The following is a 22,864-nucleotide window of genomic DNA, read 5'->3' as shown; positions in this document are numbered from 1 at the left end:
TGACCACAAGTCAGCTCAGAGTTCAGATTGATCTAATGACAGTCTTATGCTGTTCAGTGTTAAATAAACAGTGTTGTTTAGTTTCTTGCTTTAGTTATTTTCCATTCACCACTCAATGGACATCCTGCAGAGAACATCATGAGCAGCTCAATAAAGCAAATGTTAAAAGCTTCAGTTGGAAGAAAGGACCTGCTTTTCTTTCTCAAGCACTCAAAAAACCACTGGAGACTGAAATATGCACTTGTTAACCTTTAAAGAAGTGCTGAAATTAAGTGGCCCCTATCACATCGCTCCAAGTAATTGTGACCTTGAGATTTGATTTAATGACATCTGACATGAATGTAAATGTATTTTTAAACGTAAATATGTAAATAAATGTTAACAGATTAACAATGAATCATGATATTTCATGTTAAATGTTTGTAATTGAATTATGTAATAATTAATCTCAAATTCTAATTAACATTAGTACCATCTGCTGTGTGTTTCCCTTGTTGAAATTTGATGATAATTAAATCACAGAATTATACATTATAAAATATTTATACAAACTGAAACAATGTCAATTAGGCAAATGTATTAATTGTTAAATTTGAACACAATTAAATATATTTTAACATAGTTAAACATAGACATTAAAGATATAAAATGACAGCTCATTACATAAACATACACACACATACAGGAATCTGATATATGGCCATTTATGAATTTATCCAGTATTAAAAGTTATTTTTATTCCATAATAATTCCATAAGTGAATTTAATAATGTTTTTGTGACATATATTATAAACAGGGACAGAAGTTAAGGGGGATCAGGGCAAATATGCCACCAAAAGGGACAAATGCCCTTACAGTTCAACAAGTGGGGGCCAAAACTGCCCCTGTAATTATGAATTATTCTGTTTTTGTATTTGTAACATCTGATATAGTTTTTAATACAGTATTCTATTATTATCCACTTATACATATACAGTAAATACACACACACACACACACACACACACACACACACACACACACACGGTCAAAACTTTTGAAACACTTTAATTTATTATTAACATATTAATTTATTTCATAATAAAAATAAAATGTAATAATAAAAAAAGTTTTGAAATTGATGGCTTAATAATAAAGAAAAGCAGTCAATAAGTACCAAATATAGATGGGAACTCCTTCAATACTGTTTAAAAAGCATCCCAGGGTGAAACCTCAAAAAGTTGGTTGAGAAAATGTCAAGATGTCTGCAAATTCTAGCGAAAGGGTGAATACGGAACAGCTGACCGGGTGTACCACTTACGGATAGCGCCTTTCCTCTTCTCTGAGGCAAACAAGTGTGCTCTTACTCCCAGGCGAGGCAACAAAACTTGTGCTCCCTGGATGTCCTTCCTCCCTAGCACTCTGGCTCACGAATTTGGCGGAGGAATTCCCGACCAGACCCACTACGGGTACTAATTACTCTGTACTGGAATAGGTGCTCCACAGGTGTCGATTATCACGGTAACCCCCTGTGTCGTATTTTCCGCAGTTCGGTCCCCCTCTCGGCGGATCTGTGTCTCCCTTGGGCATTCCCCTCTGCCCCTGGTCGCTGTGTTTGTAGAGCTCCTCCCTCACTAGGCAGGACCAACCACTGCGCTACTTCCATATGTGGCTTGTAAGCCCATGGGACGTATTTGCCACATGTTGACCTCCCCAGCCTGGGCAGGATGTGGTCTCCGCGGGGTCTTTTCCCCCTGAAAGAATAGGATTGGAAAAGAACACCTTCCCCGATGCGTGTGATAGCGTTAGATGGCCCCAGCCACATCTAACACTCTACGGAGAGAAAACATAGAGAGAGAAAAGGCCACGACTGGCGTGTTGCTTGTTCCCCCCCTCAGGGATGCCGGGAACCTAAAATGTATATGACGTCTTATGTTGGGGAAGGTTTCGTGTAGCCTGATGGCATGCAACAGCTTGCTTGCACCTGCATCAGCAGTTCACGTAACATGGTTCAGTGTCATGGCGTTATTGGATATGGACCCCTTGTGTCACTACATCGACACAACTCCGAGTGAGTGACAGAAGGGGAACGTTTAGGTTACTGTTGTAACCCCCGTTCCCTGATGGAGGGAACGAAACTTTGTGTCCCTCTTGCCACAACACTGTACCAACCTTATGAACCTTATTCTCGGCTCCTCAGTGCAAAACCTGAATGAACAGCCGTATTGCTTTGCCCTCATTTGGACCCATATGTCTGGGGGAGGGACATGCAAATTCTGTTCGCCAATTTTTCATTGGCTTTTCTCAAAGATCAGAGGCATATTTATATATGGTTTCTGCATTTTACATTCAGCGGTTGTGAGTCTGAAGGATAAAGTGTATTCTGTCACCTCAGGGGTAGAGGGTTTGGAGGGGAAGGCTTGACTCAGCACCACAGCACTGGCATTCACAGCATGAGCCAACTCCTGCTCCACCACCTTATGAGTCTTCGCCTCCTCCCGGATCCTACAAAACATCATTACTACTACCAAATTCAGCAGTAAAATACACCAGGTTTTTCACAACTATGTCAGATTTTGATACAAGAGAAAAACAAAGATCATTAAGTTAAGTTGAATTATTAAGAGTAATTAATAAATGTCACAGAAGTTACATTAATGGTGCAGTGTCTCACTAAACAGCATACAGTTCATTTATTTCCCTCAAAATAGTTACTTTATGAGATTGTTCATGCAAAAATGAAAATTCTATCTTCATTTACTGTACTTACTCTCATGTTGTTCCAAACCCATATGACTTTCTTTCTTTCTTTCTTTCTTTCTTTCTTTCTTTCTTTCATGGAACAAACATTAGTCACCGATCACTTTTTGTAGTATTTAAAAAAGATGTAATGAAAGTGAACAACGACTGAGACTAAAATAAAATCTGCTTTAAATCTCCTTTTGTGTTTCAAGCAAGAAAGACATACGGATTTGGAAAAATATAAAAAAGATAAGTATCCTTTTCATACTTTCATAATTTGTATTGTGGTGTTACATTCCTCTTGGATTAGAAACAACTTTTGTTCTGGTACACACCTGTTGATGAGCATTTCAGTCACTAAGCCAAGTTGTTGGACCTGAGTGCATTCCTCTTCCGTCAGATACTCCATGGACTGCTGGGAGTTCAGTCGAGCGCGGGCGGGCCGGCTGTCACCTTTCTGCTTGTCTTCCCATGATTTTAGTGTGCTCTCGAAAGCCTAATGTCAAAGAAAAACATGTTGACAGAATGTAAAATCTCTGTGCACTGAAATTTGTCACATGTGATGAAGGCACATTCATCAAAAAGCACCCCTGCTGAAACGACCTTGAATTTCCCAGCAAAGAAAAAGCATCCAGACAGTAAAATATGTGGGTGAACAGTGACGCTGGTCTGTTCAGTATGGATATTTGCAAAGATATTTAAAGAAGGTAAAATGAGCACACACACACACACACACACACACACACACACACACATACTGACCCGATCTCTGGTGAGCATCTGCGCTCGGTTCTTATGGATGATTTCGACAATGCCAGGTGGCTGAATCCAGGCCTCTCCATCCACCTGCACTGGTACACCTTCATCACCAAGGATGGTGATCTTCACCTGCCGACACTGAGGAGAGAGCCAATGTCAAACCACACGTGTGCAGAGTTGATTGTATTTTGGTGTGTTTGGGGGACATCCTCAATTGAAAATAAATAACATCTAAATATAATATAATGGTTTTTTAATTTCCAAAATTAGAAAGTTTTCTTTAAGGGGGAGGGTTATGGTGTGTGAAAAGCAATAGAAGTATATGTCATTATTTAAATAGCTAAGTGTGTAATGTGTGTTTGTGTGTGTGTGTGCAGACCTGGGTGATGCGGTGATGCTGTAGGTTGATGACTCGAGACATGGCCATCTGCATGCTGCCAAACACAGCCACCACCTCCAGCTTCTTATCATCAAATGACGGCGCCCCAAAATTCTACATAATCAAACAAAATTGGAGAAATTCATAATAATATCCACCACTGAACTATGTTCACACCATCTGAACTATACTTCATTACACAACTCTTTACAAATCTATATTTTAAGATGCAATTCTGATAAACATGTTTAGGATGTCTTATCTGGACCAGATGTCTCAGATGATTGTGAAATCAAATCAAGACATTCCTCTCCCCTTCAGTTTTACAGGAAAGAGTTTGTTAAAAATGTTATGCCTTAAAAGGGCAACAATAAATCCCCCAAAAATAAAAAATATCTCATCATTTACACTCCCTCATGCCATCCCAGATTTGTATGACTTTCTTTCTTCTGCAGAACTCAAAGATTTTTTGAATATTTTCAGCTCTTTTGGTCCAAGTGAAAGGTGACCAAAACTTTGAAGATCAAAAAAGAAAATAAAGGAAACATAAAAGTAATCCATAAGACTTCAGTGGTTAAATACATGTCTTCAGAAGCCATATGATAAATGTGGGTGAGAAACAGATCGATAATTAATTCTTTTTCATTTAAATCTCCTCCTTTGACCAGCCCCAACCAGTAGGTGGTGATATAAAAGGAGAATGACAATTGCCAAAAACCAAAAGGAGAAGAATAGAAGTATAGATTTATAGTAAAAAAATGACTTAAAGGTTTAGTTCAGCCAAAAATTTAAATTCTCTAATCATTTACTCACCCTCAGGCCATGCCAGTTGTGTATGACTTTCTTTCATCTGCAGAACACAAACGAAGATTTTTCAAAGAATATTTCAGCTCTGTAGGTCCATACAATGCAAGTCACAAAAGGGCAACATAAAAGTTCTCCAGACGACTGGTAGTTAAAGCCATACCTTCAGAATAGATATGATAGGTGTGGGTGAGAAACAGATACATTTTTAAGTCTTTTTACTTCACTTTCATTTTCTACTTTTGTTTTTGATGATTCACATTCTTCATGCATATCACACTCTACTGGGCAGGGAGGGGAATTTATGAAACAAAATTACTTAAATATTGATCTGTTTCTCACCCACACCTAATACATCGTGTCTGAAGGCATGGATTAAACCACTGGAGTCTTTGGATTACTGTATGGATTACTTTTATGTTTCCTTTATGTGGATTTTGGAGCTTCAAAAGTTTGCCACCCATACACTTGCATTGTATGGACCCACAGAGCTGAAATATTCTTCTAAAAATCTTAATTTGTGTTCTTCAGAAGAAAGAAAGCCATACACATCTTGGATGGCAAGGGGGTGAGTAAATGATGAGATAAATTTTGGGTGAACTATCCCTTTAAATATTGATCTGTTTCTCACCCACACCTATCATACCACTTTAGAAGATATGGATTTAACCACTGGAGTCAAATTGATTACTTTTATGCTGCCTTAATGTGCTTTTTGGAGTTTCACAGTTCTGGCCACCATTCACTTGCATTGTATGGACCAACAGAGCTGAGATATTCTTCTAAAAATCATAATTTGTGTTTAGCAGAAGAAAAAAAGTCACACATATGGGATGGCATGATTAAATACGTAAATAATGAGTGTGTATCACATTACTGTTTTAACATGACATCAGTATGACGAGGAGGAGGGTGTGGCTGGGCTGTGAGGACGCACACCCAGTGCTGAATTAACACGTGGCGCTCCTAATCAGCCGGCAGGGGGATAAAGACGAGCCGTTAAAAGTTTACGCTGACTGCTCAGACGGTTCCTTCCTCCTTTCCCTTAAGCAGAGACTTTACCCATTACAATAATATAATGTATATTTCATTTATTACTTTTTATTATACTGTATACTGCCCACTGATACTTCCGAATGTACAATCTCAACATGTTTTGCACTACCTCCATTTATATGGGGATTTGTTCCCCACAACTGTTTACACCATTCTCATGGCTCCTTGTTTATAACTTGTCACAGAGAAAAGATTTATGATGAAAGGATTTTAATGGATTGATAACTGGTTGTGAAAGTGGTAAAAATGTATTTTGAAAGCAGTATTTGCATCAAGAATCTCAACCCCGTATTGACAGTTCAGAATATCTACTGTAGGAGATGCGCTGAAGATAAATGTATTGTGCAGATTTGTGTTTAAGACTCTTAAGGCTGTTTGTGCAGCCTGTTAAACTGAACTGCCTGTCAGAACTAAAGTTTGAAGTTCTGCGCCAGACTAAGCCGAGCTTCATTGATGGATGTACTCACATTGTCCTCTTTGGTGCCACCCCAGAAATTAATGCCTCCTGCATAGCTGGGGATGTTCAGAACAGCAAGACCCTGAAGACTCGGCAAGGACATGGGCACTCCATCACACTGCAGCCGGACAGAAAGAGAGACAACGGTAACATTATTTACAGCTTCTGAGAACAATATTTGGACACAAAAACATGAGCTCTTATAAAAATGTAATTAAAGGTTCATGCATGCACACACAAACAAACAAAGTGGCAGGGGATCAGTTGTAGTGTGTGTTGTTAAGTGAGAGGTGAAAAGCATGTTTCCTTATTCCATTAAAGGGGTCATGACATGGGTTTTTTTATTGTATTATTATGTTCCCTTAGGTGCAATTATAGTATTAATATATTTTTTTTTAAGAAAAACTTTTAAAATCTAGTGATTTATGACCTTTTCCCACCCTGTTTCTCATCCTCTGATTCAAACAGTCTGTTTTGGGGGCGTTTTCCATTTAAGACTTCAGTGTTAACGCCCACTGTTATGATTGGCTAACGTCAGTGCCTATGTATCAAATATTGACGCCTCCAGCCAGAACAATATGCAAGTAAACTAAGTAAAAACACTGCGATTATTCATAATGAATGAAATTGCGCTTTAAAAAGTAGTTTAAAGTTTAAAATAGATTACTTACAGTTTGCGTCGTCGTTGTTCCCAGAATAGTCGGCACGGACTTATCTTTGAGCAACAGTTTTCTGGCAAAGCCAGCATCATATTGAGATTTGTTCTCAAAACAGTCATCCTTAAAATGTACAGAACAAACGCTTAAGTTAACACTGCCGTGACTGGGACGTCCGCAAAAAATAAACTGCATCCATTTTTCCCTGACGTCTGGATCTTTCGGCAGCTTATTCAGAGGTTTTGTTTGACCACAGCCAGGAACAGCACATCTGTGTGGCATCGTAATTTTCCTGTGCACAAGTAGTCTCTGTCAGAGCTCGCTGTCCATCGACTGAACACTTGTGAGGCGCACGGCGATACTGAAATGAGCGTAGTTGTCTTGCGCTTAAAGCGTAGTTATCTTGTGCTGGAGGCGGTCATATGCAAACGCTGTTACGTCACTTCTAACCGTCACGTCACTTCTAACCATGAATCCAGAACGAGCTGTATTTTGAGCTTGATTAAATAAATGATTCGTTTAGAATGGGGAGGACGTCTTAAAATATTAAACTTGCAGGACGTTTTAATGATACAAAGACCTCTTATATACCAAAAGATCAAGGCAAATTTGGTTTCTCATGTCATGACCCCTTTAAAGTAACAAGAGTGTGAAATGCAATTCAGACCGCATGTCAACATTTCAATTTCTCTCTTACTCTCTGTCACATGCTTATACCTCTAGCTGGACTCTTTGTTCCAGGTTCTTGTAGGTTTTCTGCACCAGTTCTTTGGTCCCTAGAACTCCGTACCACATCATGTTTTTAGTGCGACTGCTGTTGAGCATACAAGATTTCACACTCAGTTTCAGACAACATTTTTTAAACAGCATTAGCACTGGGAGAAAAATCATAAGGTTTCTTGAACAAAAATGTCATAAGTGCAACTAGTATCACCACCTCTCTGAAGCACCGGTAATGTTCTTTCTTTTTTACATTGACAAATAACAGTTTCTACCCTACCTGCACTTTTTTGGGTGTTCGTCTCTCTTGTTGTTGAACTCTAGAGATATTTTGGCATCCAGACCGATGCCAAAATAGTTATTCATAACACACTTTTCTGTGCACTGCCTGTGGACAAAAGAGACAAGCAGAATTTATGCATATGAACTACGGTTAAATGGTCAGCATTGTGCTTTGGTAGTGAAAGCACTTGTCATGCTCAAAATATCTACAATGACGATGAAAAACAAATATACAGTATAATTAATGTATATATGCAATAATGTTCAAAAACATCTATAAATGTGTAAATAATGCTATTATTCTGAAATTTGCAACATGAGTGACATATAGGCAATGTTTCCAAATCTCTTGTGCTGCACACCTGGACAGAAATTCTGAACATTAATGTACACATTTGAACGTTCAAACATAATTCCTGTCTAAGTAAGCAGTTCACAAGATTTTGAAGCACAGTAATAGTGTGTATTGTATGCAATGTTAATCTCTGAGAATCAGTGAATCAAGTCATCTTAAGGACTCAATATGAAAACTGATTTATGTCCACTGAGGCTTTGATACAACACCAAATCATGCTTTATAGAGGTTGGAGAGTGGTATAGCAAATACACTCTGTATTTCATTGTCAACATGGCTTTAGTGCTACTGGGATGTCATTACTGCTCTTCTCTGGAAAAAGATAAGAGCTCAGGTGTGTGTGTGTGTGTGTGTGTGCACAGCCTTACACAGACTCTTCAGAGAAAAGAACAGTGCTGAAGCTCTCTGAATTCTCCAGTAAAATAGGGGTTGTGGTGGTGGTTGGGCTCAATGCATTTTGACCTTTCAATTAATTGAAGGAAAAAGGATAGACAAAGAGAGGTGAATCAGCAATTGTCCAATTCTAGCAAACAAAACTGAAAATCTATTTACTAAAAAAGCATTGTGTTTGAATTTTTTATTTTGGCAATACACAGTGATCTTGAGTATTCAGATCATAACAAGCTCTTTCATTTATAGCTGCAAATCCTGTATTGAAACACTTCAGTTAATTCTTTTCATGTTTTAATTATTTTTTGTTTTCAAAATTATTGAATCAAATAAATTACAAAACCCTCTGTGTGTATCAAATATGATACACAATGTTTGACGGCTCCTGTTTCTCTCTCTGTTCAAGCTGAAAAGCCAAAGATCGTATGGCATGTAGGTTTTGCATTTTTATGGCACGATCTAGTGGTTATTTGTGAAAAAAGTGGTTTAAATGTTTATATAAATCTATTTAAAATGGTAGCAGACTTAAGTGAAAGGTGACTCTTATGTTGGGATAAATGACAGCTTATTTTAATAAAGTAAAAGTAACAGTAATTATTATAAAGTATTGATGAGTATTTGCTGAATATAAGCAACTTATGCTTGGTAAAATTGTTGTATATTATTGTATTGAAAAAGCCAATTGAAATGACATGTATCAACTATGATACAACAGGGTTTTGATGTATATTCATGCACTATAAACAAAAATCACAGAGCTTTGAAAATTCTGACATATACTTAATATATTGAAATATTATATTATATTTTTAAAGTGTGAACTAATATTTTGGTGTATCTTTATATATGCAGCCTGCTTTGTCATTATACAGATCTAATTTTTTTTTTACATTACAAGCTATGATGATGTCATCTTACCATAAGTTCCTGATGCAAAAAAATCGATTTTGTTTTTTTACAGTTTCCCTTTTTTTGAAATGCCAATATAGTGTTTGATGAATACAATTCTAATTATCATAATTTTTTATTGAAAATATAATATTTTATTCATACTGGATTTGATGTGCTGTGATAAAGTTTAATCTATATTTATAGACCAAGCAGAGGAAGCTGTCGTGGCCAAGCTCTCAAACATTTGGTCTGATAAGGGCTGAAAAGCCCAGGGAGTCCTCGGAAAATACCTCAAGATTTACAAATGTAGCATGTATGGGCTAAGAAAAACTTAAATAAAAAATGTCCTATACAAAAATGAATTGCTGGGCCTCAGGAGGATAATAACATTTAAAGCCTAATGTATCAAATATTATACATTAAAACAAAATGTGCAAAAAAATGTTTTTAATGATTTATTTTTATAGTTTGTCTAGTAGTGAGAAAAAAAGAAAAAAAAAAGGATTTTCTGACAATTCTTTCATGTCAGGTTTTACAGGGTAAATCAATTAAAATGCAGTTTTCATAAGCATTCAGTTCCCACATTTCACATTCTCTAGAAATTCTTCTATTTGCAGAGCCAACTTTTGCAGTCATTATATCTGCACCAGTACTTCATGTTGTTCAGGATTTAAATTGGATGACTCTTGTTTCCAGCAATTTTCTAATGGTGCCAGAGATAATTGATTAGATTGAGATTGGGGCATTGAATTATACACATTCACCTGCTTTCATGATCCTTCAGAAAGAACTTACTCCCAAGTTTCAGTTTTCAGGCAAACAAACAGATTCTCTTGCAGTATTTCACTCTATTTTGCATAATTTATCCCTGCTGTTGAAAAGCAGCCCCTATCATGATGCCAACCACACTATACTTCACTGCTGTTTTTGAGATTTACACGACACATTGTTTTGATTTTTGTACGAAGTTCTATCTCAATCTTATCTGACAACAAAACCTTTTCCAAATTGTAGCTGAGTTATAATTAGCCTTTGGAATGCTATTTCATCTTTTAGTTTCCACAGCTGTCCTTAAGATTTATAACCTGAATATTGGTCCAGGGAATTTTCCAGGGAATGTGGTGGGTATAATGATTCACAGAGAGCAAGGCAACTGTGCAATCACTAAGGAAATTTCGATGCTTAGAAATGAAATATCACATAAAACTAAACTTTAATGTAGGATTTGTTATTTAGTAAAATGATGACCAAGGATCAAATTATTTTTGTTAGGCACTAGATATGAGGATTTATTGTGAGCTGTTACTCACGTGGCTCCCCCTCCTTGAGGTCCTCACTGCTGTCTCTATTGATTGATGGGAAGGATGACATACGCTGAATCTGGGTGTGTTTGTTCTGCTCATCCACCACTGAGGAGAGAGTAGGGGTGGGTCAGACAGTGTCTCCATTTCATTAAATAGTGAATGAAAGGTTCCAAAAACAATTCTTAACATTTTTGTCTATTTATATACCGTCAAGGTAAATGCATTTTTTACATATATATATTTTCTATATATTCAGAGCAGGGGCTTTGTTTATGTTGATTATATTAGGAAATACTCTTTTTATCTAATTCTGTACTGACCCAAAATCGAATTACTTTCCATTCAAGGAGAAAAAACTCTAGCATTTAGTGTACATTATATGATGCACTCAAATAAAGTGAAGAATTACATTTTTCTGCCTGGTCTATGATTTGTCGGAGTGCTTTCTTCAGGCTGTTGGCTCTCAGCATGAGCTGCTCTCTTGATCTGAAGGATCTGGACTGATCGGTATCACTCTCCTCTGGTGACACGGACCCAGCCGGTACTAACTGGGCATTGGCATCTTCGCTTAAAGCCTTTACCAGAGAGTCCAGCTTCTCATTCAGCATGGCACACTGAAGACACACACAGAAAAGTGATGTTGTTTTCTTTGTGAGTTTACTTTCCTGGTCTATGAAGGATAGGACACACTGTTCATTGAACTGTCCATTTAACTGTTCATCTAGCTGTCCATTTAGTTCTTTATCCGACTGTTTATTTAACTGTACATTTAACTGTCCGTTTAGCTTTTAATTGTACTGTTCAACTGGGTCTTTATCTTGCAGTTTATTTAACAGTTCATTTGACCCTTCATTTAGCTGTTCATCTTACCTTTATCTGACTTTATTTGACTGTTAATTTGACTGTTCAACTGATGGTTAATTTAGCTGTTCATCTGACTCTTTATCTGACTTTATTTGACTATTTATTAAACAGATCATTTGACTGTTTATTTAAGGCACTTTACCAGAGAGTCCAGCTTCTCATTTAGCATGGCACACTGAAGACACACAGACATAAAAAATAATTAAGAACAGGACAATCTGTTCATTTACATAAATATTGATTTATATGTTCATCCAACTTTTGATAAAATTGTCTATTTGGCTCTTCCTCTGACTGTTTATTTATCTGTCCATTTAGCTGGTCATTTTACAGTTCATCTGAATTTTTATCTACGTTTATCTTAATTTACTGTAATTTTATTTGACTGTTTATTTAACCATTCAACTGACTGGTCATTTAGCTTTTATTTTGCTGTTCATCCAGACCTTCATCTGACTGTTTACATAACTGTTCATTTAGCAGTTCATCTAACTCTTTATCTAAATTTATTTGACTTTTTTAATTTATCTGTTCATTTTATAATTTTGACCATGGCATTATCGTCCCCTGTCTGTCTTGTGTTTTGTGTACATTCTTTGTGTAAACACACGGGTCCGGTTGTTAGTTACCTCCATGTCCGAGTTACCGTTGTGCGCTCTCCGGTGATTTCATGGTTCTGTCACCTTGTTAGGTTGGGTTTTGTCTGATGAGAACTTTGGCATCATCATCATCATCCTCTGTCTATCTCATGTTTCGTGTACATTCTTTGTGTGAGTGCACGGGTCCGGATGTTGGTTACTGCCGTGTGGGAGTTACCGCCACGTGCTCTCTGGTAATGTCATGGTCCTGTCACCTTGTCAAACTGGGATTTTGTCTGATGAGGACTATGGCATCATAATTCCCTGTTTGTTTTTTTCCTAACGTGTTGATATTTTTTGCCCTCATGTGTTTCAGGTGCCGCTGGCATGAGGAATCAGCATTTCCATGGTAACCCTGATTACTTGAACGCCGATCATGCCAACTTTCAGCTGCAACCGGCACCTGACCCTTGTTTGTTCATGCCTATATTAATCCCCTCGTGTGTCATGTCCTTGGCTAGATTGTTCCGTAATGAGCGATAGTGAGAACAAACAGACCCAAGGGCAGAGGAACAGTTAAAAAGATTTATTAACAAAAAATAATAGTCTCTGTGCATTGTGGAAGTCAGGAATAGAATCGTGTAATCCTCAGTTGAAGCTTAAGAAGCATCCTAACCAGCTACAGTGGTTCCCTTTGTTCCTGGACACTTTGAAGCACGCATTCTTCCTCGAGCCCCGATTTCAGGTGAGGCTGAATCCTGTAGTGCATTCCTTTTGCAATGTTCCTTTCTCTTCCAGTCAAAGCCATCTGCTTTCCTGTCAGAAAGAATGAAGGTTGGTTACATCATTCTGTGCCTCACTGGAAGGGCCACTGATTGGGGAACCGCCATGTGGGACAATGGACATGCTTGTTATGAGTCGTCCTTAGCACTCGCCAAGGAGCTCTGCCAAGTATTTTATCCAGCCCTGCTGCAGTGTGAAGAACATATCACTGCCCGGAGGAGGCGGAGGAGGGGTCCCTGTTGGTACCCATGGTCACAGAGGTTGTTTGCCCTTCCCTGCTCATGACCAAGGAGATAATTTCTCTGTCACTGCCAGTGCCCCGACCATAGAGGTCGTTCCCCTGTCACTGCCTGTGCTCACAGCCATGGAAACTGTTGACCTGCCCCTGCCAGTGTCCACGACCATGGAGGTCTATCCCCAGTCACTGCCTGTGCTCACAGCCACAGAGGCTGTTCCCCAGTCCATGTCTGTCTTCACAGACCCAGGGGCTGTTCCCCGGTCAGTGCCAGTGCTCACAGCTGAGGAAGCTGTTCCTCAGTCACTGCCTGTGCTCACAGCCACGAAGGATGCTCCCCTGTCACTGCCTGTCCTCACAGCCACGGAGGCTGATTCCCAGTCCATGTCGGGCTTTACATCCTCGGAGGCTGTTCCCCGGTCACTGCCAGTGCTCACAGCCACAGAAGCTGTTTCCCTGTCAATACCTGTGCTCATGGCCACAGAAGCATTCCCCAGTGTCAGTCGGTGCTCACGGCTATGGAGGCTATTCTACAGACTTTGTCAGTGCCAACAGCCATGGAGGCCACTCCACAGTTGCAGCTACCAGTGTTCATGGCTGCAGAGGCCGTTCCCCTGTCATGGCCAGCATAAACGACCATGGAGTCCGCTCCCCATCTGTGACCAGTGCCAACACTTGAGCCATCCATGGCTCCGCCCCCTAAGCCGCTCCCTCCTGATCTCTGCCCAGCAGTGGTTACTGCTGTGTGCTCTCTGGTGATGTCACGGTCCTGTCACCATTTCAGGTTGGGTTTTGTCTGACGAAGACCGTAGCATCATTGTTCCCTCTTTATTTTGTTCCTAGCGTGTTGATGTTTTTTGCCCTCATATGTTTCAGGTTCAGATTGTTTCCATGGGAATGCTGATCATGCCAACTTTCAGCTGCGAGTGGCCCCTGACCCTTATTTGTTCATGCCTATGTGTAATCGCCTTGTGTGTCGTGTCCTTGGCTGGATTGTTGTGTATAGTTTGTTGTAGTTTATAATGTGTCTGCCTAGTTGGTCCAGTCAGGGTGTGTGCTTACCTTATAGTTCACTGCATGTCAGCTCTGCTTCTACAGAGGATACCTCGTTTATTTAACAGTTCATTTAAGTCTTTATCTTAATTTACAGTATTTTACTGTTCCTTTATTTATTTATTTTAACCCTGTTCATTTGACTGTTTATTTAGCTGTTATTCTGACTCTTTATCTGACTGTTTATTCAACAGTTAATTTAGGTGTTTACTTGACTGGTTATTAGACTGGATATTTGACATTTCATCTGACTGTTCATCATGAATCTAACTGAATCATAATGTCATTATTCCAGCCTACTTATGCTCAGGTCACCTATTATACAATTGCTCACAAAAACACAAACAGACACATAAAAACTTAAACAAGCTTCCAGCACACGCACAACTTTACCTTTTTTGCCATAGCATCAGCTTCCTCCTTGTTCTCTGTGGCTCGTTCATAAGCTTTGCCGACCTCTGCCACAAAATCATTGACCGTCCCACACAGAAACCTGCAGACAGAGAAAGGGGTAGATAAAATTGAAAGATTAAAAATTATTGGCATGTTTATTTGTAAATGTATGCTAACATACAATACACATAGCACTCACAATACATTCACACACAAAAAGTTTATACTCACTTAGCAGATGATATGACATCACTGTGTTTGTCGGAGTCCAGGATTTTGGTCAAATGTGTGGCAACAGAATCAGCATATTGTGTGATCTGGATTTTAAATACCAGTTTTAAGAGAAAACTCATCATATCAGGTCTTAAGCAGAATTCACATTAACTATGGATTCACTCCAAATATTGATTAATTATATGTATGTGCATTGTATTTTAAGATCACCTGTAGGGGGCAGTCTGATGAGTCCTCCTCCTTTACGATCGCTGGGGTGTGTTTGGTGGGCACTTCAAAGGTCATCACACTCCATCTTACATCATACACACACACACATACACATTTAGTAACAGAAAGAGAAGATTACAGAATATTAATTTACTCATTCACTCTCTTTCACTCATTTCACCTGTCCAGCATCTTGGTTGTAGCTCTCTCTAGTTTTTCCAGTATCTGCAGCAGCTGAGCATCATCATCACAGAGCCCGCCCCAGCCCAGTACACGTGCCAGGTCGTTTCCTGTGCCCAGCGGCAAAACACCCAGCTGACACTGTTAGGCACACAATACAACGAAAATTTACATCATTGGCCAGGGACAACACAAAATCAATATAGACATTATTTACTGTTAATAGATGTTCCTGACCTTATTGTGCATGACTCATCAGTGCATGTTATTCTAGAAAGATATTTTATGTTCTTTCAACAAAATGTAATAACCTTTTCTGCCTCTAAAATGGCTTATAACATATAACAACATATCATAGAATCTTTCCCCCATTCCCAAATCTGTCCAAACAAATACCTTTGGATAAAATCAAGTGTCATCTTACATTAATTCCCAATGAATATTCAAAATACTGAGAAAATTAATTCCAGATGTTAAAGGTGTTGTGAACGCTGTTTCATGTTGTTGTTGACAGGTACAGTGCAGCAAATGACTTCATGCAAGTAAGTGCTGAATTGTTTTGTTGGGTTGTTGTTATGAAGCAATTATATTTTGGATGTTCTGACCTGTTTGTGCAGGCTGAGCTTGTCCAATTCAGACAAAACCCATCCCACGCTCCCATCACCACCACACACCAGGGTACGGAAAGTCTCAAACTTCTGGAAGAGGCGTAGCCTGTACACAAACACAAACATGAAAATAAAGAAATACATACATTTAATAAAAAAAAAAAACAACGAATAAATAAAATACAATTTGTGTGAAAAGGCAAATTCTCTTCTCCGACAAAACCATGTTATAAATAGTTTTTTCAAAATGTCAGGTTATTTTTAAAAAGGTGCGGTGAACTAGACAGTAAATAGTGAGAGCATATCATGACTGAAAAATGTTACAGCAATTTAAAGGTGCACTCTAATTTTTTGATCGTGTCATCTATAATGAAAATGTTTATTGCTAAGCTTTGTTGACACTGAACGATTCCTGATTCTTTTACTGCCTTCCAAAGTCTTTTAACTGATACTGCAGTGTGTTGAGCTTACCCCAGCTGTGGCCCGCCGTTCATGAGGTCAAAGACCTGCGCAGGGTTCAGCAGCTGCTTAAACCTGCGGAGGAACTTGACGCCCTGATTATCACCACTCTTACTGTTCACCAGCACCAGCAGAGGACTCGAGCAGGACAGACTGGTGGCCTTCCAGAAGCCTGCAGGGAGGGAGGGATGATGAAGAAGGAGAGCGGAGAGATTGGAGAGAGTGGAAAGAGAGTAGGAATGAGAGTGAAGGAGAGGACAGGAGAAGAACTTGTGAGGGGTGTCATGGTAAATGCTTGTCACGAATATAATAATTTTTCTATTGTGAAAGTAGCAAAAAATTATAAAACAAATTGGCAATACTGATTTCAACACAAAAGCAACAAAAATACCATCAAAAATGTATTTTTCTACAGATCATAGCAATAATTATGCTTGAACTATATAATTGCATTTGCAAGTACATACACAAACGCATATAACAATGTATAAGTGTGTTATGGAGAGAGCAGCACTGATCCAGTTGCCAGAGCAACCCTTACCGTCAGAGTCGATGCTGTTAAGTGCATTGGGTGGTATGATGGAAACCTTACTCTGACCCAGAGGACAAACCTTCCCCAACTGCTCTTTACAACTGTTATGCACCTATATAAAGCCACACACACAGAGGGAATGTATAGAGAGTTACATTACTGGGCACTCAGAGACTATCCAGTACCAATAAATAACACACTGGTTCCACAAGATACACACCAGTCTAAATACGATGTTATAGAATTTACTGTAAACTGTATGGTGTTTATGAGAGATTTATAGTTGTTATGGTTACAGAGTGAAGTGGACGCGATGGTATATACAGTAGTGAGTGTGTAGGATATATACTGTATGCAGCACTCTGTTTTATAGAGTGGGCAGGCAGGTGACGTACGATGACTTTGCACCAGAGGCAGCGCCAATCCTGTAGTCGCCGGACGCTGCCACAGTTTCGATCGCACACCACACATTTAGCACTGACTGGCAGGTTCCCCTCCAGCCATTGGTGAGGCATAGACACCTGTACACAAACATGTTTGATTTTCTATCATGGTGGGGACTTTGTTTTTTTGTACAGAGCTATTATGTTTTTATCCTCTACATTAACCCTCACAGAAACCTTTCTGCATAATTACGTTTTCATTATATTTATATTGTAAAAATAAAAATTCTGTCATAATTGTCACAACACAACATTCCATAGATCAGAGAGATCCCCCTCCGAGCCATTAGAGCAGTGGTGTTAAACTCGGTTCCTGGTTCCACAGTCCAGCAGAGTAATTAAAACTCATTCATGGTGCCTAAACTGCTATTAAGACCTTCTCTGCAAAGAGACCCCTGGGTGCAGGGGTCACAAGCAATAAAAAACAGAGAACACACTCCCTGAATTCCCATGAAAGACTCAGAACACACTCTGTTTTGTCCTCCGATATAAACCAATTTGCTACACTTAAGACTCATCAGATCACAAGATATCGTGATTAGTAAACTGCAAACAGCAGCTAAAAGGGAAACCATGAACCCAGTACTTGTGATTTAACCCAATAAAATAAACACAATACCTAGCCTTGCTAGATAATTCTAAAAATGACTCTATGATGTGATAACTTGTATAACTGACAAATTAATGATTATAGCTGATGTACCTTTTAAAATATGTGTAGTGATTGGTAATCACTTCTAACAAACAAACCAATGATTATAATCTTTAATCTTGTATGGTCACTTCAAGGTTCAACTGGACATTATACCCCGACAATCAGGTTTCTCATAACGTGTAATGTATTATCCATGTTGTAAAACTAATGAATTAATCAGTATGATTTGTAACCAAGGATTTTCACATTTGTTACTTACATGTATAATATTCATGAAAGAATGTCATATTTAGTATGTAAATGCTTGCTTGTTTACATAGAGAATGTTGATGACAATGAATGTCATGTCTCTTGTACCATTCTCAAGATATAAAAGTAAAACATGCACTATTTTTGAGCGCGAGTTTGTAAGAATCCTCCACAAAGGACCATAAATCAACTTATGAAAAGGACAGCCCAGTCTCTGGAAGGTCACTTCTGATTGGCTCAGGACACCTTTGGGGTGTGGCCAAATTCAATTCAAAACTTTCCTACCCAAGAAAGAGCTCTCTCTCTTCTCCCTATGCTCTCTTCTCTTGATCTTCCTCTTCTGCTGAACTTCTCTCTTGCAACGCTCTATGTGGAAGCATCTCTTGCTGCTTACAAGAACTTGTCCATGTTTTCTGTCCATCTTAGTAGTGTGTATACTTGCAATGTTTGTCAAAGGTATGCTGTATAATGAAGTCACTGGTGGTAAGAGTGCTAAGTGCTTTAATGTAAAACAACAAATTAGCTTCTTTTCTAATTTGTAGATTTGTTCTCGCAAATTAATTCTTGCAATGCCACAGCAAATTACAAGGATGCAAACTCATGAGGGGTGAAAAAGTTGAGACAATCACTGGTCCACAAAAATTTTGTCCAGGGATATATATTTTTATTAAAGAATAAGCTAAAAGCACCAATTCCAGCTATTTTGTTGATTCAAGTATAACAAATTAACTGCACAATTGTACAGAATTGGCTGCAAAAATAAAGGGTATTTTGACGTGTCTGGCTTCTGTGTCAAAAAGGGGCAATTTTAGGAGTTAATAGGCCATGTAAAAAAGGGGAGATGTGCACAATAAACATTTTAAAAGGGTATTTGGAAGAGCGAGAGAAAACTGGCAATTTGCTTTGATAGCAGAAAGTAATAAAAGGACTCGTTTATGTTTAGGTCTTAAAGCTTTCTTGGTGAATTTAAATAGTTCAATAACTGGGGTCTCTGAATCTCTGATACTCGGAAATGATAAGGTAATATTTAATTAAAAGATATTATGAGACAATCGATATCTCTTCAAATTTGGACAGTTTTTAAATATTCTTTGTTGCTTAGTACTCTCAAAAACTTGATTTGAACTTTGGTGTGAAGTGCTGCAGCGAAAATATTCTGCAGTGCTGACGCAAGTTATGTGAAAGCACATTAACTTGTATAAATATCAGTCATTTTTGCAAATTAATCGTAGCACTGCACAATCACAAAAGTGACAGATTTTGGTATCAAAAAGGCCAATTTTGACGAAAGCTTGCGTTTGCATCACTGAAATTATTTTGTGCATTTATTTATTTTGTGGAATTGGATAATTTTCTACAGCACACCTGACAATCATTCATGGCACACTAGTGCTTGGGAAACACTGGTGTACAGTACAAACTATTTGTTTTATTTGTTGTGTACTATAATGTGTTATCTGTGTTAAGTACATTGAAATAGTTTTCTTACTAAGAAATATAAATTGAAATGATTCAATCTCACGAGAAAAAAGGCTACACTGACAAAAGATTAAAAAACTTTTTAAACAGAAATTGCAAATAAATTGCATGTGTGCAGTGAGTATTTTTCAATTTCAATCTCATATGTTTTATTTAAATGCATCAATATATTTACATTTAGCAGCTAATTAAATTTACAGTGCAAATTATCTCTTTCGCTGCTGGTGCATCAGCATTTTACTGTACAGTAGACACTACAAATGTCCCGTCTTTTGCTGAAACAGAAAATATGATTGGTTAGCAAATATCCATCTTGGCTTAAATTAAAGTTTTGATTGGTTGCTCACTTTGATTGCACTGCCTATCTTGCCCGTTCCTTCAGTTCAGCGCTCCTGCTGCTCTGTGCACTTTTAGAGAGAATCTTTGTACACTTTTTACAAATAAATTCACAATTCACTCAATGGTGCTGTGGCATCACATCAGTAGATTAAAATGTTATGGGTGAAAATCCTACTCCTTTTTCTGGTGGCCATACATATCATTAATCAATTTAGGTGAGCATATGCAAAATCCATAGAACGATAGTTGGGCATACACCATCTGCTTGCATATGCGCTAGACTACACTACTGAGATTATAATCCTTTTGACTCCTATTCAAGCATTAAAGTGAATCACTGTCAACTGCAATTGCACTGAAAAGATGAACTGCTTGAAATAAAGTCATGAGGGTGAGTAAATAATGACAGAATCTTCATTTTTGGGTGAACTACTCCATTAAGACATTATTTATCATATTTATTAAGCTGTTTTTCACCATGACAGAGATTTTACTACCCTTGTGGGGACATTTGGTTCCTTATTTAGCAATAAAGCACTATTCACTGATAACCATGCATGTTAGATTTAAATGAGATGCACTTACTCCATCCTCATCCTCGATGATGTCATTTCCTATAGAAGCCAGTGTGGTCCACTTACAGTTATTGGTGGAGCGTACAGCACAGCGCTTATGGGCTTTGAATTTACACACTTTAACACAAACAAACACACACACACACACACACACACAGAAAAGACAACATTAAACAGATCATTGAGTACTAGAATTTAATAACAGGCTGAGAGCAATGTTCCTATTTACAACTCATCAGCCCACTCTAAACAAACAACGTCACTGTACGTTCTGAGTACAGAATAAGCACGCATGAAAGGATAAATGGCACCGAAAGAGAAAATTAAAACAAATTGTTCATAAAGAGAGAGAGAGACAGAGAGAGGAAAGAGGAAAAACAAATAGACAGGAAAAACATGCAGGAAACATGATACATTAACACAACGAAAAAAAAAAAGAAAAAAAGCAATGTTTTCATGTTTACCTTCACAGGAAAGACCGTGGGAGGTGACGCCTGGCAGAGCTTCTCGACACACGTTGCAGAAGGTGGGGCGAGCGTGAGAGCAAGCGTACCAGTTGTGCATCCCGGAGAAGTGCTCCATGTTGAACTGACTGGCCTGGGATCAGTAAAAACACTGCTCAGTTACATCAATGGATTATAACTAAATACTAAACTAATGTGTTCTAGGGATAGATACACATAGTACACATACTGTAGGTCACCAATAGGGATGGGATGATATGATTATCTCATGATTTGGTCCAATATACGATGTGAGGTTTACAATTCAGTATTATCTCGATTCAATATGATAACGCTTAAATGGCAAATTGTAGCAGAAAATTGTGTTTATTTTTTTTAAATGTTTGTGCAAAATACACATGATAATTTGTCATCAATATCAAGTTCTTTAATACACAATATAAATCTTCAAATTTAAAATAATAAGAGTTTCTCATATACCTTCCACTATAAGAAAAGATTACCAACAATTGAGCCTTCAAAAATAGTGTACTACATTCAGACCGATCTGGTGCAGAACAAGTAATAGTACTGAACAGAACCAGTCCTGAAAAAGTATGTGAAAGTGTGTGTGTGTGTGTGTATATATATATATATTTATATACTGTACATAAATATATGTGTATATAATTTTTTTGTCTTGATTATTATAATCACATTTCAACGTTTTAAAAATATTAAAATTCTAGTTTCTATCTGGTTTAATTAATTACACTATACTGATACTATCAATTAATTGTATTTCTTAAAATTGTATATATAATAATTTTATGAGTTTGAAATAATGTGTACAATTTACAATTAAATAAAATTAAGTTTACATTAATATGTATAACAAGCACTATAATGGCACTGCCACTTTAAAAGTTTAATGCGCATCTCACAGACTCGCACAGGTGTTGGAGTTCTTATTTAAAGAGAGAGAGACTCTTTTTTAACGCATTCGTGCTATTTGTGGTCAAAATGAAAATTTATTTTAAAGGATATGAAATTACACATTATTCAACAAAGTGGAGTGCGGGATCTCATCTTTGATAGACAGACATTACACGGAGGAAATGGTCCGTTTTAACCTCAAGCACTTTTCAACAAAACAAGGAGATTTTCCAAGTATTCCAGTAATTACATTTTTAAGAGCTAATTTCAAGCACTTTAAGGACCTTGTGTGAACCCTGTAAACAGTGTAGAAAAAAGCACAGTACATCACAGATTTTGAAGTTTGATGGGTCATTTCATTAATAATCACATGGACAGAAAACAATGTTTAAAATGTAGAAATATCGAGTTTTGCCTAAATATAATTTGCCTTTTTTTGGTTTGTGATATATTGAAATTCAATATATTGTCCCATCCTTAGTACCAATATAACCTTAATGCTCCAATTACCAATTATGGTCTGGGATCAGATCTACCACTAAGCAGTAATTCAGCTTTATGTACAGTATGCCCTGGAGTTTTGAGCTGTTTTGTTAAACATGGCTAATGCAAAGCACATGATTTAAAAATCACAAAGCTTGATACACTAAATCATTTACATCAATATTTCTTATTATAATATTTATTTGAATGTGCTTTAAATGTATTGCTTTTTACATACATTTACATGTAAAATCAAATAAAAATGAACTGTGGTAAGGCGCTTTATACTTGGGTCGGATGGTTTCTTCCTGTCTAAGTGGGCGGTTTTTGGACAGAACAAGCTACAATGTGGACCAGA

The 22,864-nt window shown here is 37.8% G+C and overlaps 1 protein-coding gene across 2 annotated transcripts in view; it reads right to left on the bottom strand.

The window, feature by feature from the left end:
• LOC127644100 (diacylglycerol kinase delta-like) overlaps positions 1-22,864 on the bottom strand; it is an 86,556-nt gene that overhangs the window by 4,872 nt on the left and 58,820 nt on the right. For both annotated transcript variants that reach the window (XM_052127130.1, XM_052127124.1), the window contains 20 exons: positions 21,109-21,241; positions 20,655-20,761; positions 17,300-17,425; positions 16,914-17,016; positions 16,385-16,544; positions 15,911-16,019; positions 15,307-15,446; positions 15,126-15,210; positions 14,913-14,998; positions 14,682-14,781; positions 11,185-11,389; positions 10,782-10,880; positions 8,559-8,652; positions 7,834-7,941; positions 7,551-7,647; positions 6,188-6,295; positions 3,861-3,974; positions 3,485-3,619; positions 3,058-3,218; positions 2,371-2,485 (listed from right to left, as the gene is read on the bottom strand). In XM_052127130.1, the coding sequence (XP_051983090.1) occupies positions 2,371-2,485; positions 3,058-3,218; positions 3,485-3,619; positions 3,861-3,974; positions 6,188-6,295; positions 7,551-7,647; positions 7,834-7,941; positions 8,559-8,652; positions 10,782-10,880; positions 11,185-11,389; positions 14,682-14,781; positions 14,913-14,998; positions 15,126-15,210; positions 15,307-15,446; positions 15,911-16,019; positions 16,385-16,544; positions 16,914-17,016; positions 17,300-17,425; positions 20,655-20,761; positions 21,109-21,241 (2,385 nt within the window). The remainder of the gene's footprint in view (positions 1-2,370; positions 2,486-3,057; positions 3,219-3,484; positions 3,620-3,860; positions 3,975-6,187; positions 6,296-7,550; positions 7,648-7,833; positions 7,942-8,558; positions 8,653-10,781; positions 10,881-11,184; positions 11,390-14,681; positions 14,782-14,912; positions 14,999-15,125; positions 15,211-15,306; positions 15,447-15,910; positions 16,020-16,384; positions 16,545-16,913; positions 17,017-17,299; positions 17,426-20,654; positions 20,762-21,108; positions 21,242-22,864) is intronic.

This window comes from Xyrauchen texanus, chromosome 1, assembly GCF_025860055.1.
Source record: "Xyrauchen texanus isolate HMW12.3.18 chromosome 1, RBS_HiC_50CHRs, whole genome shotgun sequence".
Lineage (NCBI taxonomy): Eukaryota > Metazoa > Chordata > Actinopteri > Cypriniformes > Catostomidae > Xyrauchen > Xyrauchen texanus.
This window is presented reverse-complemented; position numbering and strand designations above follow the sequence as displayed.